Below are 26470 nucleotides of genomic sequence, written 5' to 3' on the forward strand. Positions count from 1 at the left end.
CAGGCACCCTTGTATCTGACAGAGCCATGAGACTCGTTCACCCAAACAAAACGCAGGTTAACATGCTGAGATTACACAGGTTTCTTTTTTGTGAGTCACGTGGGAGTCGTAGCGTAGAGGCGGCGGAGGCATAGACAGAGCTTGGGCTCCTAAATCGCACCATGGAAGACATCCCACCTCACTCCCACACTGAATTACAGACTGCAGAAGTGAGAGAGAAACCGTGTGGTGCTAAGATGCTGAGGTGTGTGTGGCTGGGCTGCCTTAATAACCGTGCTTGAAAAATCCCTTCGTCAATCAGGCTCTACCTTGGCGGGCCCAGATGCTGGCCTGGGTACCAAAGAAATGTCTTTTGAAGCTTTGATGGCCATTCCGCTTAGGAACTGATCACTCCTTCCTCCATGGGAGGGAGTAGGAGGCGAAGACCCCTGCTCTCCATGACTTCTGCTCCTAGAAACTCTGGGTTGGCAGTCATTATCATAGGCATCAGTTGGAACAGGCCAAGACAAAAAAAAAAAACAGCCCTCAGCTGCCCTGCCTAGCTCAGCTTGGCCCTTAGCTCAGGGAAAGCCTGTCCCCAGTGGGTTTTCCTTCATGATTCAGGGCTATGAGTTTCTTAGCAGTTCTAGGAATTCCCTTTGTGTGTGTGTGTGTGTGTGTGTGTGTGTGTGTATGTGTATGTGTGTGTTGTGTGTTATTGAGGAATCTCCTCTGCAACTGCATGGAAACATCTCTTTCCCACTTTGTTCCCTACCTCCTCTAGCCAGCCCTTCCTCAACTAGAAAAGCCAGCCCTTCCTCAACTAGAAAAGCCAGCCCTGGTGTCAGAGTGGGCTGGGTCCACACAGACCCACTACATACTGGTCTCTTCCAGCTCGTCACGAATCTCATTGTTGGCACACGCGAAGTCGCGGACGGTTTGTCTGTCACCCTCGCTCTTGGACAGCCAGCAGTCACACTGGAAGCGGAAGGTCTCATCACGGGAGTTGTCCTTCACATCAACATAGCTCAGATGCCAGCCCGGAAATATCCCTGTAGAAGAGAGGACGTGGAATGGAAAGTGCCCCCTCCCTGCCAAGACCTCCCTTCTCCCATTCATAGCTGTGTGACCCTGGACAAGTTTCTTGTCCTCTCTGTGGTCTGCTGTCCTTGTTGATGAAGTGACTGGCTGGGCTGGTGTCTTTAAGGACTCCTCCGGTCTGAGGAACACAGGGGCCTTTGTGAAATGTGTAGAGGACTTATGAATGAGGTTCCAGCTGTGGGCTCCAGAAAACTGCACTGCTCTCTTTCTGCAAAGTTCTCCCATTGAGAATCTATCCAACATGAACATTTCAGTGAGCAAAAGGCTTTGGCTTCCATCTGACTCATAGTGGAGGTCTTCAAGACCTTTCAACAGCTCCTTAGCTGGAGGGTGGCTTCTGTTGCTTCCTGACCTATGTCCACCCAGCTCCTATCAATGATCCTTTGGCATCAGTTCAGGTATCAGCTCCAACAGGAGACCTTTCCTGACGTCCTAGAGGCCATAGCAGGAGCCCACCCCCATGCTCTGTGGTACCCTGCATCCGTCTTCAGTACACTTTCAGGTTTCTGTTGCTATTATTTACACGTGTCTCTTCCCTGTGACCAGGGTTGTGTGAGGTCAGACTATCTTGATAGAGTTTGTTTTCCTAGTGCTCAGCGTATAACTGGCAGATCACTAGTTGCTCAATGAATGTTGAGTGAATAAATATGGCTTGTGTTGGGGGTTCTTGGCGGAACTGTTCAGCGATCTTGAAGGGCCCAAAAGCTGCCATTTCTTGGGTTGTGTTCCTGCATTTGACACATCCTGGCAGATCACGAGCAGAGAGCTGCTCTGTTGTAACTGTCAGGGCTTTTCTCAGAAGTGTCCCCACCACAGCAGAGCTGGCAGTGCGGGCCAATGTGGGTTTGCTGTGACAGCTGTGTGTCACTTACTCTGCTTCCATCACTCTTGTCAAACTCCTTGGGAGTGTGGAGCATTACGGGTCCCACAGAGAGAACAATCTCAGTGCTCTCTCGTGCTAGGTGATAATGCTTGCTACTCAAAACATATCCACGAGGCAGTCCCATGAGTGCACAAAGGTGGGTCTCACCCCCACCCCTGTTTCTTAGCCCACCTATGGCTCTAGAGGCATTCTACTGTCACCAAAAAAGCCTTTCTGTGAGATCCAGACCCTGTCCAAAGCAGCACCTCTAAAGATCCAGCCTCTGCACCCAAGAATACATAAAAGCATCATAGATTCCAGGATGCTGGTGTCAAGTTCATCGCTGGCATACATATGTTAGCATTATCTCAATTTAAAAAAAATATTGTTTGAGGGTCTCATACATAAATTTAAAGTGTTTTGGTCAAAGCTGTCCCCATCCCTTCCATCACAATCTCTCTCATATTCCCTCTTCATATCCTGCACCACATTTCCCTCCCAATTTTGTGCATTCTTTTTTTAAACCGTCTGAATGTGCTCAGTGCTGCTACTATGCAAATGGGGGTTGGTCCGTGCACTGGAACGTGGGTGTCCTGATCAGGGGCTGAATCTGAAGAAAAACAAGTCTCTCTGCCCTAGCACCCACCAACAGCTCTGGAGATGGTGGGATTCTGTAAGCCCCTTCCCATCCACACGGGGACCTTGGCTGGTTTGCTCTTGCGCAGGTCTTATGCATGAAGTCACAGCCACTGTGTGTTCATGTGTGCAACACCCTGTCATATACATAAGATACCACTACACACAAGCCTTCTGCTACATCCTTCTACTACCTCCGGCTCTTACAATCCTCCTTCCCCACCTTCTATGACAATCCCTGAGCCCTGGAGGTAGGGGCGTGGCCTAGCAGTCACACTCTGCGTGTTCTCTGCACTTTGGCTGGAATTTAGTCTCTGAATTAATCAACATGTACTATAAAAAGATGTTTCTCTGATGAAGGTTGAGAGATCTATTGGTATAAAGATAATTATTTCAGGGGCAGTTTAATATTGTTTCCATTAGGCTGAATTCTCCCCTAGGAACTCTAGCCTGGCCAGCCAGGGTTCTTAGCCCAGTATCACAGTTCTATCTTGTGGAGTAGGTTTCAAGCCCAATCATAAAGCTGTTGGTTATCCTCAAAACGCTGTGTCACTATATAGCAATAGGCATAACATGCCAGGCAAGTCATTATTGTATCGCTCAGTGCTCATAGCTGGGTAAGACTGTTGCTGACTTTTTTCTCCCAAAAGAGCACCTTCTGGGTGCTATGAAAACTAGCCATTAAGGAGGAAGGCTCCAGGTTAGTACCAGCTTGATTTCTCTGAGCCGCATGTCACTCAAAATGTCTTCAAATTAGGGTCTTAGCATCAAATTTGCAGTGGCAATACTTTGTATTATTTTGTGGATTCATGGGAACTCCCATTGACCAACAATTTGAATGGAAGTAACCCATGCCTGGTCCTTTTCTTTGTACTTCATAGACTATGACATCTGGAGAGGCATTACTCCCCTATACAAGGTAACTCCATTTAGACTCTCTTTATATGTTACATATCTATTTTAGAAAGCTTCTCCAACTGTAGGTTTCCATATGGCTTTTTCAAAGGTCTTTGGTGTTGGTTATCTCGCACTGTATTTATTGGGTTTTGTGAAGCCAGATCTTTGCTGAAGAAGAAAACAGTGAGAGATAACAGAAGTGAGAGTGCAAAACACTTCTGTTGTGTTATACAGCAGTGAGGTGAGTTAGTTTATTCATGAAGTTGCTTAGTACTTGATATGTTTTTTCTTTTTTCCGTTTTCTACAAATTAGGGCCAGTCCCATCTGTAAGTTTACAGATTGGCTGAATCAGAGATGGTCTTTGGTATACCATGAAACTGCTCACAGAAGTTAGCAAGCCTCCGTGCATGCAGAACGGAAATGATGAGATGGTCAGAGCCTTTTTCTCAAGGCTTTAATCTTAAAACACAGACAGGAAGTAGCACATGGAGAAGAGGCCACACACAGATGATTGTGCTGATAAAGAACCCAAATGAAGAGATACTGGGCTTTCCTCGTCCTACACTCTGCCTTGAGCAGTGTGTGTGGGTTCTCTCACCCCATATCCAATTCCCTTTTCCAGCTGGAACGCATCATTGCAGCTCTTTCCACTAAACAACAGGTTAACCTCAACCCCCTTCATGTGAAAAGCCTTGCATTCCTGATGGTTTTCCTGCCCTGCTTTGGAAATACAGAGTGTGACCGAGAGAGCCTAACTTAACAGTTTGTGCTACTAAAATCTAATCCAACCTGCAAGTGGGAACAGGAAGCTCTGTGTGGTCTGATGTCACCCAGATTTGATAGTGAAGACAACAGGATGGCAGATAGACTCATAGGTACAGCATGCTTAACTGACAGCCAGCCTGGTGGATCAATAGGGAATCACCTGAACCTAGTTGTTCAGAAACTCACTTCTTGCAGAGTGCCTCTTTTGGTGTCTCCATGCATTTTCACACAGAGAGCAAAGACCGCAGACAGTTCACCGCCACAGAATGTAGGTGTGTCTCACTGTTGATCAGAGTTTCCCAGATCACAAACTGCTCACCTTATCTTTGCTGCTAGAAAACTACCAAACTCCCCAGACTTTTGCTCCTGTGTGTCAGGCTCTTAGAAACACCTGTAGCATAGGGCACCATAGTGATCTTTTAAAGCCACAAATCATTTTGCCAAAATAAACCCTCACTGGTTTCTTATCAGTCCAAGAAACACAATCAGACAAACAACAACAAAGAACACACTGTTCATGGAGAACTGTATGGAGCAACACACTGAACTCCACATCTCCGTGACTCCTCACAACCTCACTAGGTCACACCTTTGTCACTCTTCTTCTGAAACCTTGATTAGCAGAACTTCGCTTATCCACCATCTGAAGTGATGATCCCCAGGCTCTAGGTACCGATGCTGCCTCATTGCAGCATAACATCCCTGGGAGAGTGCTTTGTTTGCACTTTCTCGTTCCGCAATCCTTGCTTTCAGTCTTCATGTGCTCACCACTTGATCTGAAATCACCTTGCTTTCACATCATTGTATATTGTTTTTGCCTGTCTCTGTCAATGAGATCAGAACCCTCTGAGATCAAGAGGCTGGCCTCATCTAGGTATTTTATCTCATAAAGCTTATTGCATGCGTGAGTTCATGCAAAGCCTGAAGATGAAAGAACAGGAAATCAGCAGTGGTGGTAGTTTTAGGACAGGAATTTATAGCCTTACCTAGAAGGAATGGTCTGCCCTGGTACTATTGGTTATTATATCCCAAATGTCCTAAACTCACTTTCAGGAAAAGGCCTAGAAACCCTAAACTGCTGTGGGGTCCCAATACCCCAGATAGGAGATGACAGGCTGAATGAGAGTGAGGCTGGTAACAGTTTGGACTCCCAAATGCTTCCTACTGCCCACTAGCCTGATGGCCTTCTGCATCTGGTGGCATGAAGGGCTCTGTGCTCCCTTTAGACCATTTCATTAAGCCCTTGTGAGACAGATTCATTAGGTATCCGTTTGGCATCTCCTTTCTCCTCATTAGGACTTCAAGCTCTTCCCCCATGCTCAGCACCTGCCTGCTCGCTGCACAGTATGGCTCTCTCTGCCTTGGGGCCTCTCTGCTGTCCCTTTGTCTACACTGTTCCTTCTGAACTGTATTAGTTATTTTGACCATCACCATGACCCAAATACCTGACTGGAACAACTGAAGGAAGAGTTAATTTGGCCTCAGTTTCAGGGGACACAGTTCTCCCAGAAGGGAAGGCATGGCGGTATTTACACAGCAGGAAAGTGTAGCAAAGACCCTCACATGATAACAGACTCAGAAAAAAAAATGACAGCACCCACTATTTCCTTCAGCCATATTCCAGCTTCCTAAAGGCTCCACAGCCTTCAAAATGGTGCTGCTAATGGGAGACTATTTAAAATTTAGCCCCTGGGGAACATTCCAGATTGAAACCAAAACATGTCTGTTCTCCTGGCCATGTCCTCTGATGTCCTGAGAAATCTCTGCAGCTGAGGTTATAACGATGCCTTAACTCTTTTAAGACTATTTTTATATTTGAGTCTGACTTCTCCAACATCAGGGAGTGGGAATCGTGTCTTACGACCTCTTAATTATATTACTTAGTATTCAATGATCATAGAAGCGACAAATTATTTTCACTATCAAAAAGTCAACTGTCAGTATTTTTATCCAGTGCAAACCATTGAGATTCTTCTCAGGTAGAAAGATTCGCTTCACCAAGCAACACCTTCCCTAAAAATAACCTGTAAGAAGCTAAAAGCCCATATGGCTGACTCACTTTTCCTCAGCAAGATCATGAATGGTTTGAAGTGAGCTACAGCACCATCGGAGAGCCCTGGGTATGGAAGAATAGAAGACAAGCTATCATCCTTTCAAATGCTCTCAAGGGCCTTATCTCAGAGGCCCAGGCAAGTCCTTGGGATTTGGCAGATCTGAGTTCGGGCCTCAGTGCTTCTGCCTAAGTGAGCACACTGTATCAGCCCTCTGATTATTTCTGAGGCCCTTCCTATTTCTATGGACTTACATTATTCAAAAAATGTCAATCAATTTTGTGGTTGAAAATTCTTTGCGAAACAGAGCTTTCATTTAACCAGAGGAAGCAAGAAGAACAAGACGGATTAGAAAATAAACACATTATTACAATTTGTTCAGTACTATAAAAGCTATCTGGGTAATTAAAATTAAGTAGAAGAATTAATCATTTATCTTGATTTTCTTCTTCAAACTGTGTTTTGTGGCATTCTAATAGCCACAGGGGAAAATTTTTTAAAAAGAAAACCCCTAGCTGGTGAGTGGAAGAGAAATGATAGACTTATAGCATCACATTTGTAATTCTAATTGATCATCACCAGATGAAGCCATTAGATAGAGAGTTAGGAAGGAAATTTACAATGGAGCAACCACGCTTGCAAGTGCTGGATCCAGAATTTGATATTGGCACTAGGAAGAGCAAGCCTTCTTCCTATATGCTACTGTATCCACACGCATTTCCTCAACATTTCATACACTCTTCCATGGACAGCACATAACTTTTAAGTGCATTTTCCTAGTACATACACTGGGGAAATGTATTATATAGTAGAAACTGAGTCATTGTTAAGTGTGATGATGGTGGGGTGGTTTTACAGAAAAAAGTCCATTTCCAAAGGAGAAAGACAGTAAGTGTGAGTGTGTTTGGAATGAAGCAGTACAAAATTTAGGATTTGGCTTCCTATTTTCTGGCAACTAGAGAGGAGTCAAGAATAAAAGACAAAAACAGTTAAGTTGATGTGATAAAGGGTATTCTTTGAACTGATAGACAGGTGGGAGTTGATGTTGCTATTTTCTTCACTTTTGTGCACATTTAAACGTTTTCACTAAATTAAACACACCCCAAAGGTCAAAAGTTTTTACTAATTTAACGCTTGCCCTCCTCTCCTAAGCAGATCCAGGGGATGAGAACACTATGATTTAAGTTAGCTAAACATTTGTGGCCTCACTTATATATTTGTTTAGAAATATTTACTTTTTGGCAGAAGAATTTCAAACAAAACGCATTTGTTCTCACACATTTTTATGCAAGGACAAGATGGAGTTGGGGCGGGGGAAATTGGTATGAAGAAAGTATGACAAAGGCTGGAGTTAAAGACATGCTCAGCAGCCTTAGCTTGTATGAACATCTAAATTTCCATCCTTGAAAGAGAAAGCTGCTGTAGAGAGGAATTGAGTGAGGGCCTGGCTCTCCTCAGGATTTGTGTCCCAACTACGTAGCTTCACCTACTCATGGTTTTATTCTGCTTTCAGGACCAAACTGTGCCTGGAAAGGACACCCACTTCTCTGCCTACAAGGGAAAGGGTATCATATCAATGACTCAAAGTTTGTTTGTACCCAAGAGTCATCATGGGACCAAGGCCATCAGACAGTCTTTGCTATCTAAAGCAGGAATCAGTGTCAAGCTCTCTGGGGAGTCTGGAATCTAAGACAGTGAACAGCAGCTAGCTGCAGCATGGAGGAGGATGGCGCTGTCCGCGGTGCTGAACCCTCTCCCTCCTTTTGCAGGGTTTTCACAATGAAGAGAAGAAACTGGATAAATGGGTGTTGGGTTTTTGCATGGGAAAACATACATAAAGAAAGCCCAGATAGTCTAGATATATGCACAAAAAACTGTCAGGAGAAGGGGTGTAGGCATCTAGAGGACTTAATCATGAGCTCATCTGAGGTTTATGGCCAGCCCCCTCCACACACACACTTTTTGTTATTGTTGTTTGTTTGTTTGTTTTCAATCAAGGCACAAGGAAATCTTTAGCCCTGAAGGAAACTAAATCTCTTTATGATGAGGGCATGAAATAAAATGAAAGATTTGAGAGCCTTAAAGAAATATGTAATTAAGTTCCATTAAACTAGACTAATTCCCACTTATATCACAGGTAGTGAACTGTCATCAGGGAAAGGCCAGGACAGTGGAACTCCTCATGGGACTACAAGCCAAGTGTGCTGGCTGGTTTTATGTCAACTCAACACAATCTAGAGTCACGTTGGAAGAGGGAACCTCAACTAAAAAAAAATGGTCCCAATAGATTGGCCCGAGGGCAAAGCCACAGTGCATCTTCTTGGTCGATGATTGATGTGGGTGGGTTCAGTTCACTAGGAGTAGTTGCCACTCATTGGCTGTGGTCCTGGATGCTATAAGAGATCTGGCTGAGTAAGCCATGGTGAGCAAGCCAGTAAGCAGCACTCCTCCACGGGCTCTGCTTCAGTTCCTGCCTCCAAGTTCTGGCCTTGAGGCTGGACAGTAAGTTTTTATTGAAAAGGGGAAGACATAAAGACACTTTCTACCCAGAGGCAGGGAAGTACAGTTGTGTTGGGATGCATGCTTGGGATCATGACACAAGGCAGAAATACTGGCAGCTGGGATTAAGCGGAAAGTTCATAGTGGGAGTCAAAGCTAGTTGATGATGTCACCTACACCAGACTGTTTCCTTTTTCAAGCTTAGAGGATGCCTTGTTTCTGTCTCCCAGTTCCTGGAAGACTGATTTTAGGGCTGTAGAGACTCAAGTTATGAAAGTTGATAGCATTGCAAGCATTATTACTGGACCATTCAGTCTTGCTGTACTTAATGTGCACCAGTTAGCATCTCTGACACTGAGCTTGCAATAGAACTGTGTACTCTGGTTTGCTGTGTTTTGCTTGGTCCCAGTGTCTTTCCATCAGCAGCAGGTCCTGAAGTAGATTCTCTACAGCATGCACATGGCTGAACTGGGACACCAGGGAAGTCTTTACTGTTTCTTAAAGGTTATTCCTCACTTTTTTATTTTCCTGGAGCTACAAAAATTACTACCACAGACTGATGTTTAGAAAAACAACAGAAAAATATTATCTCATGATTCTAGAGACCAGAAGACTGAAGGCAATCAAGGGTCACTTTCTTTGAATAAGTTTTTCTGACTTGTCTTGGCTTCAGTGTCTCCTGGCAATCCTTGCTGTTTCTTGGCTTATCACTACTGGCTAGCTCCACCTCTGTTTCCATGTTGCCTCACATGGTTGCTTTCCTGCATCCTTCTATGGTCTCTCTTCTTCTTGAAGGAACACACATCATTTTTAGATTTAAGAACCACTCTAGATCAATGATGATTTAATTTAAAACCAACTGTATCTATAAAGGCTCCATTTAAAAATATAATCATACTCTGAGGTTCTGGGTGAGCAACAATTTGGGGAACAGGAAACACTACTGAGCGTACAACACCTAGGCTTAGAGAATTACAAACACTTAACTAAGTGCCAGATGTGATGTGCTACATCTGGAAACTGCTCAGACATCTGGAAAAGAGATCTGCATGGATGACTAGAAAATAATCTGGAACCATATCAGATCCAGAAACTGCAACAAGCTGACATAGAACATCAACCTATTCACTCACTCACATAATTATTAGGGACCTATTAAATACACTTGGCATTGGGAGTACAAATCTCAATCAAACAAGGTCCCTATCCTTGAGAAAATGGAAGTCTGTTGATTGTAATTGGCAAGATTGTTATAATTAGGCACCACGCTACAAATAGAGGCACATATAGAAATCAAAGGAGTGGAGAGCAAAGAGCATTTAACTTCATTCAGGGTAGTCAGGAAACTTCATGAAGCACTTAATAACTAACATGGATTCTGAAGAATGCATAAGAATGTAACAGAATTGTAGATAGGAAAATATCTCTTGGGAATTTCCTTATGAAATACTTGATTGTGAAAAATATGTGAACCCTTGCAAGGTAACATTTAAGCAAGGGTTGGGCTCCAGTTGTAGGAAGATATTAAAGAGAGTAAGGAAAAGAGCAAGTCTTTAGAATGAAAGCAATACTCAGAGAATCTCTACCACAGACTCAAATGTACCATAGCATTTTCTGAATGGAGTAGAATTATCAAAAATAAAAGGGCAAATCCACATAACAAGGACCAAAAAGCAGAGAGACTGTGGCTTTCTGAGAGTGGTTCCTTGGCATTGTGTCTGGTGGAGAGGGGGCTCTTGGGAGACAGTGACCAGCAGTTTAGTTTATTGAACCCATATTCATAAAATTCATAAATGATAGAAGCCTGCATTCTCTCCATTGCAGGGACTGAAATATTTTGCTGTGTAATAAAACCTCTCAACCAGAAATTCTGGGAATTTGTAGAAAGAAACTGATTTTTATTTTACTATTTATTTTTATTTTACATGTAGGTGTATTTGCCTGTATATATGTATATATGTGTGCCACATCCAGGTTTGGTGCCCATGGAATCCAGAAGAGGGCATCTGGCCCCCTGGAACTAGAGTTATAGACAGTCATGAGATGCTATGTAGATTCTGGGAACCAAACCTGAGCCTTTTGTAAAACCAGCAAGTGCTCTTAACCATTGAGCTCCAGAGAAATGTATAAAACACTTTAAATTGCTTCATTATTTGAAAGCAAATGCTACTTCGTATTTCCTATATTAAGTTTATGTCCAAGAAACTATGGAGTCAGTACATCACAGCTTGGGATCTCACTAGAGTGGCCAGTCCTCAACATAAGAGTTCTCCAGATGAGTCCCTGCTTCCAAAATGCACTCTGGTTTAAAGAGAAAGACAATTTCTCTATCCACTCCTCTTCCTTCCCTTTATTTATCCCATTCAAAGTCAATCTTCTTTTAGCCACCCCTGATCTGCTCAAGCTGCATTCCCTTCATTGAGCCTTATTTATGGCTTTAATCCTGTCTGCTATAGTTTGGATCTTAATTGTTCCCTGAAAGACCCAAGGCCTAAATTTTAGCTTGGTTCCCAGGATGGCAATTTTGGGAGGTTGTAGAGCCTTTCAGAAGTAGGGCCTGGTGCAGTTCCTCAGGTATGCGAGCATGTGCTCTTGAAGGGAGATGGCACGCTCCTTCATGTTTTGTTTCCTGGGTTCTGATAGGGGTGGCCTTGCTCTGCCAAGAACTCCTGCCATGATGCCCTGTCTTGTCATGGGTGCAAAGCAATGATGTCAATCAGTCATGGACTGGAACCAGCAAAACTGCAAAGCTACTTTGGCTAGCTGACTGCACTGATCTATTTACTGAGATTGGCATTTGAATCATGAAGGTTGTTAGAGCTACAGAAGTAAAGGGCCTGGTTGCTTATTTTATTTAGGGTGTGATCATACCAAATAAGAGGAACACCCCACAGGAACATGTAAACCTGGACATCACTGAAAACAAACATTGTCCCTGTCTCATGAAAAGTTCCTGTAAGACCAAATATTACCAGAGATGTGAGCCTCTTCTTTCTTGGATTGGAAGGAAGGGTACAGCATGAAACATCCAAGAGGACTTGAGAAGGTTCTCTGTGAGAAACACACAGTGTCCATGGAAGCAGACATTGTGAGAATTGGCAGCTCCATGAGAAAATAGATGGGGGATGAATAGGTAGATAGGGCCCAGATTTGAATAAGATGGAGCTTTTATACTTGGAGAACAGAAGTGTGAGCTATGACCATTGACCCGCAGTCCTGTGTCTTTCATGCTGTCAGCTTGGGATAGGATGCATGAGATATGGATGTCTTTGCCAAGCCTCTGAGTATCTAAAGTAGGGTCAGGATGAAGATAGCCACACCTGGGTGGAGTAGCTCACATCTCTATTTGTAACACTCATGAGGTTGAGGCCAGAGGGTTGTCAGGCCAAAATGAAATATATAGTGAGTCTCCTTGCCTAGGCTACTGTGTGAGGCCTCAAAACCAAGCAAACAAACAACAAAAACAAGAAAGAAAGAAACTAAAGAGAAGTAATGAGGTAAGGGAGGAAGTAAAAAAAAAAAAAGAACTAAATAAATGAGTGAGTTGTGAAGTCACAAACCCCACATCTGGCTATGAAGTCCAGAGTGAACAGAAACTAGAAGTCAGAACCTTGGACAGTTCCACAGCTCCCAAAGAGAGCTGGTTTCTACAAAAACATGGTCTTTCCTAAAGAAGGACATCCTCAGCCTTTTGGTCATAACCGTACCCTCACCCCATGAATGAAACACCCACGTTGCAATAGTTCTGGTGTGGTGTTCCTTTTTGAGAAACATTGATGGGCTTAGTTGACACAAGCTTCTTCCCTGTCTACTTTGGGGCCTAACTAGAAGTTACTAAGGTCTCCCTGTCTTGCGATGTGGCTGTTGGTTTCGGCTGCCTGGGTATTGCAATCTTCCTTTTTGGGCATGAGTTCTAATGTTTCTGAGGTGGAGGGTGTGACAGAAGTCTTGAAGACTGTCTTCTGCCCTCTTTCCTCCACACTGGCACCATCAGTCTAGTCTATTGGGTCTTGTTTGTTTTATTTTTCAAGACAGGGTTTCTCTGTGTAGCCTTGCCCATCCTGGACTCACTTGGTAGACCAGGCTGGCCTCAAACTTACATCGATCCACCTGCTTCTACCTTCCCTAGTGCTGGGATTAAAGGTGTGTGCCACCACACCTAGCTCTGTTGGGTCTTTCTAATAAGGCCTATGTGCAGACATACACCTGTGGCTTGGGGTTTGCACATTTGTTTTGACTGAGGAAGTCACTGTGGCATGCCATATTAGAGGCTGAGCCTGATCTTTTGAAGTATCTGTGTCAGAAGACTATGGTATCATTCATTCATTCAGACTTTTGATTGCCATTCAACCCACTAATAGGAATATCATGGGAAATGGCAGCAGGAAGCGAACTCAGAAGCTTTGTGGTGGTTCCTCAGTGGAGGTGAGATTTACTGTGGATATGTGAGAAAGTCTCAAAGGAATGGGTCTCTCCACAGACTTGTGATGCCACCTGAGGTGACTAATCTTGATTTTAAAACTGACTAGGCCAGGAGGTTATTAAAGCACAGCCTAGGACCTAGTTAATAAAACTAAAATGTAAACAGGCAAGTGGGAGGCAAGTGGGACTGTGCAATGTGGGGTCTGCTGGAGGCAAGTGGGGTCATTGGGGTAGTTATTGAAAGGCAAGAGCTCAGGACCCTGGCTGTGTTCCTCTCTGCCTCTCTTGGCTGCAGTGATATGAGCAACCTTCCTTGGTCATACCCTTCCTTCATGATGATCTACCTCACCACATCCCACAAGCAAGGAAGCTGGCTTACCATTACCTGAATGCTCCGACACTGACCCAATATAAATTCTTCCTCCCTTATTTTATTATTTTTAAAGATTTATGTATTTATTTTATGTATATGAGTGTTCTATCTGCATTTACATCTGCCAGAAGAAGGAATCAGTTCACATTATAGATGGTTGTGAGCCACCATGTGGTCGCTGGGAATTGAACTCATGACCTTTGGAAGAGCAGACAGTGCTCTTAACCACTGTGCCATCTCTCCAGCCCTTATTTTCTTATTTTGTCCCAGTGATGAAGAGGAGCTCCTAAGCACTGCACTTTGTTGGGATGAGAGTTTTATCCTGAACATCTGATAATAAAGCAAACAGAGGATGCTTTTGCTCACACCGCCATCTTCCTTCCAGGTTCTCTGGCATGAGGGCAGTCAAGATGCAGAATTATGGTCAGTGGGATGGACATGGTGGATTAAAAGAACATCAGAATACTTGCTGATGACTGCTGGCTGGTCCATTTGCTGTTCGGTGGTCCTGAAATGGACATCCTAAGGCCTCGATGTTCTTTGGTTACAGAGCAGAGAACCAGTAACATCCTTTTGTAATGTAAGGTCACAAAAAACACTGAATGATCAAATATTTGCATCTCTTGCTATCTCACAGGGTCCCAGGCCCACCAGGAACACATAGATGTTCAGGGTATGAATGACATAATAGATGGAGGAAATCTGACAGCTGTGAAGTGCTGGGCAAGTCTACGTCATTGTTATTGCTTTGAAGAGCAGCTGTTTTTTATGCCTTATCTGAGATTATTGTCATAAGGGAAATGCTTTGACTGTGACCCCATGTTGAAACAAATCAGTGCTATTGCTCCTTCTGCAAGTGTAGTCAGCTGCGGAGTTGGATCTGTCAACGACCAGCTGCAGTGGGATTTGAAGAGCCTCAGGACAGCTTTGTAGGAGGAGACAGCAAGGCAGGAGAGGGCCTTAAGCAGACAGCTCAGGGGAAGCTAGTTTTGACTGAGGACACTAGAGATGAGTTAGAGGAAGTAGCAAGCACAGAGGTGACAAAGTCTGATAATGAACCTTTAACTCTGATATCAAACAGAAGCTGCAGGTGCAAAGCCAGAGTAAAGAGATACCTGCAGAGAGCAAAGCTGTGGTCAAAGGAATGTAGAGGCCAAGGACTCCATCACAGCAACAGATAAAGTACCCTGTAAGTGCCTTGGAGTTAAAAAGTAAAGTTCCCACTTGGCTTGTATCCTGCTTAAACTTATGAGTGAATGTAGCTACCTCTAAACTCAGTGTTGCAAGGGAAAACATGTAGAAAATCCATGGGAAGTGGACTTGGTGAGACTCCCTTCCTCCCTCCACTTCTCCCTCCCTCCCACTCCCTCCTGCCCTTTCCCCCTCACACTTTCTCCTCCAGGTATAGAAAACAGGACCTTTTGCATGCTAAGCAATTAAGTTACATTTGAGCTACTGACCCAACTGAATCCTCTTTTTTTCTACTTTTTTTTTTATGCCTGAACTAAGTAGAATCCATGCTCAGATTCTACTGGAATGGATTTCTACAGAAATGAAGAATCATTAATAACCCAGGGAGAAACAGAAGGAAATAAGTTACAGTATAACACCGGCCCTCGAACTGATGGTGCATCCAAATGCAGCAATCATGGCTGACTCGCCTTCCAGCTGGGGTAGAAAGTCAGGGGGCCCAGGAAGCACCATCCCAGGGAGACCCTTTACCACCCTATCTCAGGCCGTAGCTACCTTTGTTGTCGTGCCAGACCCTCAGTTTGCAGAGGTGGCCCAGGCTCAGCATGTCGGAGAAGCTGAAGGTGTCCGTGTTGTTCCGCTCAAACTTGTTCCAGTTGGCTGACTGCTTCAGGGCCAGGGTCCCGCTGTCCCCGTTTTCCCCAAAGATGATGATGAACACATTGGCATCCGTGCCTGCCCCTTGGGAAATACACAGGGTGAGGCTCTGGGAGCTGATAAAGCCCTCTGCTTTAGCCATATTCCCAGACCCTTGGGACACATGGGGACAGAATCTAGAGTCAGTGAGACTAAGGGTAAAATCAGAAAGGCCAGAAGTGGTCTGAGCCTCTTAGGTGTTGCAGGGAATCATGGAGCTGGCCTGGCCTAGTTGCCTGGAGAGGCATGAGTCATAGGTTTTTCTGGTTGGAGTCCATGGTTCTTGGGGCACTGTGTGCCCTTCAGTTCCTGAGAAACTGAGGAACTCCCTCAGGCAGTGAGGCATTCAGGGTGCCTTGTGATTCTCCATGTCCCCTAGAAGTCAATAAAGCATTTAGAACCTTGATACAATTAGTCTTACACATTAATCTTGTGTACTCTGTATAGAGTGCCAATATCATTGTATCCTGGCAACTGCCACTGTATTGATCCTGGCAACCATCATCATATTCTGCTTCTGATAAATGTATACTGCTTGGAATAAACCTGTCTCAGCCTTAGTCTTGCTGAGACCCCTCCATCCAGGCCTGGTTAAGATTCATTTCTAATCATCCATATCAGCCAACCTCGGCCTGATGAGTAAGCACTGGCACCTACAACGTGTCCAGTTCTCTCCCTTGCCTTCTGTTTGCATGTTGCAATTACTGTTGGTCTAATTGCAATCAAAGTAACACAAATACTTAGCACAGAAATGCATGTTCACGGGGAGGTGCTTCAAACAGGCGCTGGCCATGTTTAAGAAGCCAGAGCTCCTGAAAGAGCTATTTGTGAAGCTTTCCTGTCACATACATGTTGCCATCAAAGAATGTAATTCTTTTTCTGAGAGCATACCATAAAGGAATGAAAAGAGGCCCTTCGAAGCATGTGGACACTGGGAACGTCAAGAGATAAAGAGGAAGACCCACTGTGAGGAGAAAAGAAGTAAGGGACAAGCTAGAAACAAACTCTACCAGATTCCCTGACCATCTCTTGTGGCTGAGATTTCCACCAGCACAGCTGCTTCTTTGGCAAACTGCTGTGTTAAAAGTGTGAGCTCTCTTGACTCATGACCAACAAGTCATCTAGGGTGAATGTGAATGAATCAGCCAAATTCCTGTCCATGGTCCTTGCAGAGAGGCCCTGGCTAGAGGAAGGAAGGCAGGAGGCACTGCCTCCTGGCTAGATCAGGGCTATCCCTTTCTCTGCTTAGAAGCTTTTCTTCTTAGCATCCTATCAACTCAATGGCTTTGTTTATCTTTCTGAACTTGACTTGCCAAGTCAAGTCCAGAAACACCAAAGATGACTTTGGCAACTTTCTGGGACGCCTTTGTGGCCCTTGCCCCAATAGATATGGGCAAGGCTCCCCAGAAGCACTTAGGCTGACATCTGTCTTGGCTAATGGTGTGTTAGCTCCAGCAGAATATAAGACTTGTGGGTCCCCTGGAGCCACATCTTTGTCCCCAGAGTCGCATACAGATGTGAAGCACAGCTGTGCCAAGGGTCACAGTACTGGGCTGAGACACATACAGCAATAGCAGAAGTAGCAGGGCTCTTTGCCAAGCAAAGGCTGTGTAGCTGAGGTTATCTTCTCGGTTTCTGTGGGGGGTTGGGGAAGAAACCAGCTTGGTCATTGGGAGGAAATACTCTGCCCCCAAAGACTGTGATACCCTATGGAGATGATTTGGCTTCAGAAGGTTACATGAAGAAAAATGCCCTGATTAGGAGCCAGGATTCAAGAGTGGAAGGCAAGGGGAGAGGAGGCAGGAGGCCACAGCCTACCCAAGATGTCACTGGTCTTCACTGAGACTGTGTAGGATGTCCACTCCATCATCTCCTCTTCATCAATGACTGCACACATTTCACACACCAGTGTCTTCTTGCCCTTCCTCTGGGACAGCCAGTCTCCGTAGTAAAACATTGTCAGATCTCCTGTGTTCATGTTCTTCAGCAGGATCTGGAGAGGGGCCGTGAAGAAATGGGCTCTCCATTCCCTGAACGCCACCCCCACCCAAACTCCCTGATTCAGATTTGTGGGTGTAGGGAGGGCTCTGCTTATACGCTTTACTGAAAGTCCCATGCAAACTGGAAATTGGAAATTTATCCGAAAAGGCTTCCACAGCAATGCCTAGCATGATGTATAGGAAATGTTTGCTGAATAAGTGATAGAAAATAAAACTAATTAACCCATTCCTAGCCTGGGAGCAGGGCGCTGACATTTTCCAGGTTGGCCCGGACTCAGTATTGTCAGCTCACTGACAGTCTGCAATGGCTATATAGGGAACGGGGAGCCTGAGGAGAACCAGGACAGATGGCCTTGGGTGGACGAGGGGTGGGAAGACTATTTCAGACAAGCTTGCAGAAGGATTTTTATTATAAATTAAACTGTGTTCCCTCAACCCTGAGTGTTAGATATTCAAGTTCCAATCATCAAAGTCTTGAGATACAAGCTTAATAATAATCAGTTAAGATGAGGTCACAGAATGGGGGAATTTACACCCAACGACATATATACTGGGAAAAGTGCTATGTGACCACTGGTAGCGCTTGAGGACAGCCAAGGTCAGACCCTCTGCTGTGTTCAGAGGACACCCGACCTGCCTGCACCTTTGTTACTGAAATCCTGGAGCTTTGTCACACAGCTGCAGGAAGCTGTCTCACACTGTACAAGGAGAGCATCCAACACCAGCGCCAGCCCGTTTGACACTGGAGCATGCCTGTGGGACTGTCATCATTGTCATTTGTTCTCATGAAAACAGAGCAAGCTGAGCTGTGCCCTGGGAGCACTCTGCTCTATAGCAGTGCTAGTGGCCGTCCCCTGGTCCTGGTGTCAGAGTCTCGCAAGGGTAATGAGGAGCACAGACACCGTCTATCCTTGGGAGAAGCTGAGCCTGTGACTATGTGTGGTAAGTGATGCGTTCTGTATGCTGTGTGCTTGAGAGGGGAAGATGGAGGCAAAACAAAGCCATGTCATGCTTCCACTTGATGTAACTTTCTCACTATCCCTGTTAAGGATGCACTCAGCCTGCCTGAGAGCCCAGGGATGGGCTGCAGCCTGGCTGCCTGGTGAGTTCAGGCTCCTCCAGAGAGCAGCTACCTGACGGTGTAATTACAGGGTTCAGAACAGGCCGCCATCCGCCCAGCTCTCACTGCCTCAAGTCTGCACTACGAATTCCTCCAGCTCTTGTCCCAAACGGTGCTCACTCCAAACCTTTTCCAGGCCCTGCCCCCTGTGCTGTGTTTTCTGGCAGCAATCCAGCTCTCTCTAGACACAAATAAAGCTTCATTTCCCAATTAATTCACACCAAAGTCCATGGTCAGGACAGCTGCATTATAAGGTCACTTATAACCAAATGGCATGGAGGAGAGGTGGGTAGGGACAGAGCGAGGGCTCCACGTTACCCTCTCCAGGAACCACTCTGGCCGGCTACCCATTCCATCAATGCGGATGCGCATCTTGGTGAAGGGAGCAATGTCCAGGATCTCCATGATGAAGGTGTCGTTTTGTTCCCTCTCAAACCTGGGGGTGGGCATGAAGAAGGGACGTTGGTAAGCCAACCTGGTGATAGACCAGGTGCCTTCCTGCTCCCGGCAATTTCCCAGCTGCCCACCTTTTGCACCCCAGGTGGGATCCTGGAAGACAGGTTTAAGCAGGCTTGGATGATAGACACATCCCCGAACCCAGAGCTGACAGCTTTGGGTTTTGTTCTCATTTGCTAGTTTCCTACCTTCCTCTCTGGGACCAGGGTTCCCCACTTGTAATCTAGGGAGAATGACACCCTGTGGTTAAGGCTATCCTGGAGACCAAATAGACGGGAAGCCAACTTTAAAGGTAAAAGGAAAAAGTTCATACCTGAAAAAGCTTTAGGTGACATTCTATGAGTGACAAGGTCCCCCTAAAGGGCGGGGCAGGTGGTACACCTTCAGATCAGCCTCATTTCTCTGTGTGAAATTGTGCAGCTGAGCACAGTGGCTCTGGACTGGTCCGTGTCCCTGACAGTTGTGAAGTGGCAGCAGAAGCAAGGCCGCATTGCTGTGGCCATCTTTCTCTTGTCTGGCAGCCGCATCATCTCAGAGAAGTTCTACCCTTAGTCTTTGCTGCTCTTTGCACAAGTCCTGACTGGTTGTTTGGCTTTGGGCTGATTCTATGATACTGCTGGTAGGGTCCTGTGCTGGTGCAGGTGGTCCTGAACAGGCGAACTGAGTGGCCTCTGGGCACAAGACACACTTAAAACAGACCATGCCCAGCGCTAGTGAGGCTGTGTGCCACAGATTGAGAGCAAGGGGCTTCCTCGTCTTAGAGACAGTGTTAGTTCACATCACCTCTCCTTTGACAATTCATAGGTGTGTGTTTCATGACCATCAGATTTCTCTAGAGGTGGGGAGCTTAGATGAGGAGAATGAGTTGCTCCTGATTGCAACTGACAATAGGGGCCTCGCTGCACCATGATAGGGCCCTACTGTAAGCACTCCACAGTGACAGGGGCCTACCACAAGCACCCCACAGTGACAGGGGCCTACCACAAGCACTCCACAGTGTCTCTGTACATGTGTATGCATATGTGTGTATGTGCTGGCCTTCATCTGGGCCACACAGCTTTTCTTGGGGATATGTTTCTCCCTGAACAGCCCCATGCAGTGATTATGACACACACCCAGAGTGCGTTCTGTCCTCATCTGCCTCCAAGACACCCCTGCCATGGGAGAACCCCTCCTGGGAGCGGATGCAGCAAAGCGAGGCGTAGCTCAGGAAGGAGCTTCATGCCAGATCAAGTAAGACATGCAGTTTCCCTCTCACCATTAACCTATGTAGAGAAAGTCAGTCCACATGACCAGTGTCAGGGTGTTGGAGCAGAGAGAAGCGACTAGCAGGAACTGAACATGCGATGGGGCTATCGCCAGACCATGCCTAGAAATCAAGCCCCGACCCACAGCCTCCTTGGCACCTGGCTCACAATGACCACTTGTCCATCGACTACCAGCTTCCTTATTTGGTTCCAGTTTCCCAGCTCAGGACCAACAGGAGAAACAACATGTCTCTCTAATTCAGTCACATGGGATGCCTGATTTTCAGCATGCCTCACCAAACCACAATGATGCTTCACAACACATCCTTCCACGTCACCATACCTGGAAACATTACCTGTCCTGCGTCACAGCAAGCTCTAAATAAATCGCCTCTGTGCTCAGGGGTGCTTCATTTTTTCCCCAAGATTTCTGAGTTCAAACCCCAGTGACCTTGGACTATTTACTTTATCTCTTTGTACCTCAGGACTTCATCACAAATGGGAGATGCTAACAGTGCAGACTAAAGGCGGTGCCCTGGATTAAAACAGGTGGCAAAGCTCGCTGAGCAGTGCCAGGCATCGAGTGGGTACTCAGTGCGAGCCATCCCAAGGGTGTCACTGTGTCGCTTGCATACCAAGAGGGTGGAAGTGTAAGAGAGGGCAGCAAGGGACCCTTAGCAGACCCCTGTGATGAGCTGCTGTGTGGGAAGAAATCTCTGCCTGGTCTGCACTGCTTCAGCAGCCTACCCCCCTTTGCCACCTCCATCACTACCATCCTCACCCTCATGGACCATTTGTTAATGTTATGAAAGCTGATCACTTCTATTTTGCAATCATTTTAGATGCAGAAAAGCCACAAAAGCAAAAGAACTCCATGCACCCTTCACGCTGCTTCTCCCGCTGGGACATCTCACCTGATACAGTGCATGGAACAAAACCACGATGTGAATAAGATGAAGCAATGTCAGCCATACGGGCCTTCCGGTGAACATTTTTGGAAGATCAGATGAGTGAACAAAAGAAGAAGTGGGTTGGAGAGAGGTGCAGAGGTTGAGAATACTGGGCACTCTCCCAGAATGCCAGGGTTCTATTCATAGCATCCACATGGCAGTTCATAACTATCTGTGACTAACCAGTCTTAACTAACCAGTCTTAGGGTGTCTGACACCCTCTTCTGGCCTCCACCCAAGTGGTGCACAAACATACAGGCAGATAAAACACTCATACACATAACATAAAAATAAGTATTAGTTTAAAGGAGGAAACATTGTCATGGGTTTTGGTACTCAATGAAGGCTTCCTGGAGCAGGGATATTTAATCTGGTTCTTGAAAGGGAAAAGTGTGGGAAAAGAGCAACGAAAGACAGCTAGGGAGCCTTATGGAATACAGTGGGTGGGACAGAGCGAGCATGCCTGAAGACAGTGTGGCTGAGGACAGAGGAGGTCAGAGGTGATCAGGCTGTGGGGTCAAGCTCCTGCTGGATACCTGGCCTTCTTTTTGTCCAGCTGCACCTCTTCCGTGCTCCCGTTGATGCCATAGAGGGTCATGAAGATGTTGGAGTCCGTGCCTCCACCGACCACGTCACCAGTCCATACTGTCATTTCATAGAGCACCTGCCACGAGAGGGGTGAGTTCCTGACCCTCATCCCCACCCACCAAACCACCTGACCCATCAGTGTCCCCAGGGAGAAGAGACATGCTCTCCAAGCCCTGCAGCTGTGAGCTGAATCTAGTGCAGTTGACCAGGAAGCAAAGCCAGTCCAGCCACACCTCGCCCCACCATAATCACACAGCTGGGGCTCTGGCAGAGGCTGCAGGCTATGGGACCCCACCCGCACGAGCCCTGTGAAGGCAGGACAGTGGTCTTGGGAGCATGAAGAGCTCCGTCTATCCAGGTCTGCCTTCTGCTAGCTTTTTACCTGGGACAGATGCCCCGGCCCTATCCTTTCTCCCTTTACGGAGAGATGGGGCGGGGGAGCCAATCCTTGTAGACTCATGAGATACGCAGGTGGCTGAAATACAGTTGGTGCTGGCACTGGGCCTACCATGTGTGTGGAGGAGCTATACAAGTACATGGTCTGGTACCATGTGTATGGTGTCCATGCATGTACATAGTATGGACCATCTGTGTACTGTGGTGCCATGTATACGGACGGTATGGCACTATGTGTGTGGTAAGGCTATACGTGCGAGGACGCTGCAGTGGTTCTGAATGTTCCCAACTTCCTGTCATACCCAGCTAGCCCTGATGTCTGTGAGCAAGACATCTGTGGGGATACGCATGTGTGTGTGTATGTGTATGTGCGTGTGTGTGTGTGTGTGTGTGTGCATATGTGTGTGTGTGTGTGTGTGTGTGTGCATGCTTTGAGAGTTCTGCCTCAAGCTACTTATGAAGCCTGCAGTCAATTACCTGTTCATCCAATTTCCACTCTAGATTTGGATTTTTCTCCTAAAGGACCATATTCCCTTTATTTATCTTCAGGCCCTGGGTGGGGAAGGGGGAGCAGAGCTTGCCTTGCCTGAGTGTCTGACTTGAGGCACTTTGAAGGCTCTTCTTCAGAGGTGGCCTTGGGTGGAGGTGTCACCTGTGTGTGGCACCCTGTGGTCTTAGGTTTTTTATTCATCCCTTCTTAACAGGTACCCACAGACAGACTAGTAGCTCTGAGAGCTGAGGAGAGGTGGAGGAAAGGCAAGCCTGCCACATCCTGTCGTACCCAAGCCACCGCCCAGCCCCCATGCTCTTCAGGAAGACTTGGACCATGAACTGTGTGTGCTATGTGTGACCGTGGCCACACCCTGGTCACTGTTCCAGATAGGTGCTTTTCTGTAGTACCTACACTCTTCTCCAGGGTCAGCAGCAGCATGGGGAAGCTTGGCTCTCAGCAGAGCACAGGATATCATTGAGGAGAATGGACAAGTATAGGACTGGAAGAATTACTGAGCACAGGCAGTGCCTTTCTTGCTCTTATCCACACAGGCACAAAAGATAGAAAGGTCAGAAAAGGGTGTTGATGGCCTGGAAGAGACCAGCTTCTGAGGTCAGGCCCTGCTAGTTCCTTTGTTCTCTGGGTCCCTCATTCTCTCCATTTACAGACACAGGTCTTTTTAGATAATTGACATGTTTCCAAATGAGAGATGGAAGCAGGGCTGGGCTCCTGCCACTCTGGCTGGTTTCCTGGAGAGAGGACAGCACAAAGGGCCCTGCAGTTCCTCTCGTGGCTAGCCTGTGTTCCTGAAAGGCCCTGCAGTTAGTACAATGACTAGCCTACAGTCCTTGAAGGGCCCTGCAGTCTGTGTACTGACTAGCCTATGGTCTTTGCTCTGTGAACAGTGTGATATGGTCCTGCATTTCCCCTGGCAGAGCTGGGAAGAGCTGTGCTGCACAGGGTGTGGTGTGTATGGGGGTGAGGGGTGGGGCTCAGAGACACACAGAGGCTGGGAAGTGGGTCAGGGAAGAAGCCCAGGATAGGCAGCAGGTTCACCCACACTATCCATCTGGCCACAGAGGGAGATGTCTGTGCTTCAGGAAGTTGCCCTGCCCCCGACTCCCCTGCTGGGGAGGGCAGGCACAGGCACAGTTTCCTGTGGAGGATTTGGAGTGCAGAGTTCAGTCCCTCTTGGCCGCTCCCATCTCAGCACAGGAAGGCTTGCTTGGCCCTGACCTCAGCAGGTGGCCTGACTGTACAGAGCTGGGCTGCTGTTGGCTCCACAGCCCATGAAGGAGAGAGAAAGAGAAGCAGGTGAGCAGGAGGCCTCTGGATCGCTAACCTGGTGTTTGTCGTTGGACCACCTGCCTCCTGCTTGACCCTGACGTATGAGGTTTTGCAACTCACCCCAGCTCATGTGACCCATTAGACAGAAAGTAAACCTCATGCCTTCTTGGCTCTTCTTGATGCGATGGGTGTCATGTCACTGTTATACTGTGAGATCCTGAGGCCCTCAGTCTCTGGTGTCCCTTCCCCTGTTGCTATGCCATGGGTGCAGAGAGCAATGCAATGTGATCTGGGCAGAGCTGATACCACCCAAAGCTCTTCAGGGACTGTTAGCCATCTCATTGATTTTGGCCAAGACTGAGCACAGAAGGCAATGAAGGGAAATGCTTTTTGCATGTGGTGTAGGAGAAGAGGAAGGGGCTTCCCCAACGATTCACAGCAGCAGACCAAAAGGCAGCAGTCCGCTCAGCTAAGTGAGTCCAGCCATCTTTCCAGGCTACCGCTTCTGTCCGTACCCCAGCAGCGGCTCTCCTGCTTCCTCCACACCCCTCTCCCCTGTGTCTCCCACTTGCAGAAGACACACACATACCTTCACCCCGATGTTCACAACCATGGCATCCAGGAGGTCAAAGACGCGGGAGGAGACACCGTCGCCTCGGTCCTTGGCAAGCCAACAGTTGCAGCGTAATGTGTACTTGGTACCCTGGGTGGGCACTGCCAAGCACAGCTCCTCTACCAGCCAGCAGCTCTCAGGGGAGGCTCCATCATGGCCCAGCTGTGAGATACATCATCCCTGTGAGGATCTGGACAGAGCTGAGGAAAAAACCTTCCCTGCTCAGTGTCCTCTCCTGGCTTATGCTCCCCCTCCAGGCGTTTCCTCCCAATATGCATCGGGACTTCCATGGAGGACAGGTGATTTATCAGGGTTAATCAAAACATGAAGTGGATGTGACCTCATTGGGTGAGCTATTTAAAAGAGACCATGGGTGTTAGGGATGGAAAAAATCAGAGACTTTTTGTCCAAGCTCTTCAAGCTCTCCTACTGGACAAGCTTGGATGAAGGGCATGGATAGGTTTCGGTGATTGTCACAAGGCAAGGAGTAACAGGAAATGAAGGCCTTACCCCCAATAGCAAGAGAATGGTATGCCAACAGTCAGTAGGCTTGGAGAAGGATGGAGGCTCAAGAAAATACCACAGGCCTGGTCATGCTTTGCTTTCATCTCAGGAGGCCCTGAGAAGTTCCAGCCAGACTCCTGACCCAGGACAAGGCACACACCTGAGTTGTTTTCAGTTACCAGCTTGATGTTAACTTTTAACACAGCAATGAGGAAATGCATACAGAGTTATCTCCACTCAAGAGGCAGAAATAGGAAACCTGAGGTCACCCCACACACTGATGGTGAGGCTGGAGATCAGAGGAGCTCCAGGTCATTGTTCTGTGTGTCCAGTTTCACACCCCCACATGTTGACCAGTTGTTTTTAACTCCCCGGGGGGGGGGTCACCGTCAAGGAGACCCAGTGCCAGCACCTCTATTTTCTTGATGATGCCCACATCCAAGCCGCCGACGTAGAACTCCTCCACAGAGCCGCAGCTGAAGCCTCGCTTCCCCTGGGGATAGTCCAGCCAGATGCGGTTGGTGCGCTCATCATCCTCCCCAATGAGCACGACAAAGGCCCGGCTGTCCGTGGCCGCATCCTTGTGCTTCCCCGTGGTCACAGACACGTAGTAGGGGATCACTGCAAGAGATCGGTTAGCATCACAGCAGGCTGTCTTGTGGGCTTCAGAATTACACTGACCTTGGGAGGACCCTCTCCTTCCTCCCTCGCTCAGACACCAAGTGCCACAGAGACTTCCAGATAGGCCGCAACTTCATGGTGTGTGTCTGCTCTTCAGGAAGGAGTAATCAGTGATGCCCAATGAAAGACCCAAGAGAGCCTCCTCGTATCCCTTGCAGTGTCAAGCTTCTGAAAGCCCCATTTAATCCATTATCTTAGGTGAATCTTTCCCTCCCAGGCAAGGAAGAATATGAACAACTTCCCACCAGGTCTGGGGCGGTTACATGCCTGAAACAATCACCATTGCTGAGAAGGAAGGTCTCACAGAATGCAAATCAAAGAGTACTGTAGCAATAACACGGCTGAGGAAAGTTCAAAAGGCATCCATTTCCAAACCAAACCACATTGGTTTGGTCAGCAGACAAACTCATTCAGGTCACACAGCTCAGATTTTAGATACTCAATCAGAGTTCATTTTCCTTCCACTAGGGGTGGTTCTGATAGGTAAGCCAGTGGTTGCTGGGTGGGATTCTAGGGTAACTGTTTCAAGGGTCTGACTCTCCTGGAAGGAGTGCCCTATTCTGCTGGGGATGTGGATGTGAAGGCTGGTGCCTCAGCCCTCATTGGGGAAGGTTATCTTGGGTAGCCTTTAAGGTAGGAGCCTTTGATAAGGTGTCCAGAAT

The 26470-nt window shown here is 46.9% G+C and overlaps 1 protein-coding gene across 3 annotated transcripts in view; it reads right to left on the reverse strand.

The window, feature by feature from the left end:
• The window catches only part of Loxhd1 (lipoxygenase homology PLAT domains 1), a 150696-nt gene that overhangs the window by 16046 nt on the left and 108180 nt on the right, over positions 1 to 26470 (reverse strand). For 2 of the 3 annotated variants that reach the window (XM_060376893.1, XM_060376895.1), the window contains 7 exons: positions 25540 to 25748; positions 24600 to 24785; positions 21783 to 21910; positions 18912 to 19029; positions 17292 to 17466; positions 15333 to 15518; positions 861 to 1031 (listed from right to left, as the gene is read on the reverse strand). In XM_060376893.1, coding sequence (XP_060232876.1) covers positions 861 to 1031; positions 15333 to 15518; positions 17292 to 17466; positions 18912 to 19029; positions 21783 to 21910; positions 24600 to 24785; positions 25540 to 25748 — 1173 coding nt within the window. The remainder of the gene's footprint in view (positions 1 to 860; positions 1032 to 15332; positions 15519 to 17291; positions 17467 to 18911; positions 19030 to 21782; positions 21911 to 24599; positions 24786 to 25539; positions 25749 to 26470) is intronic. The other variant, XM_060376894.1, reaches the window with a different exon arrangement.

This window comes from Meriones unguiculatus, chromosome 2, assembly GCF_030254825.1.
Source record: "Meriones unguiculatus strain TT.TT164.6M chromosome 2, Bangor_MerUng_6.1, whole genome shotgun sequence".
Taxonomy (NCBI): Eukaryota; Metazoa; Chordata; class Mammalia; order Rodentia; family Muridae; genus Meriones; species Meriones unguiculatus.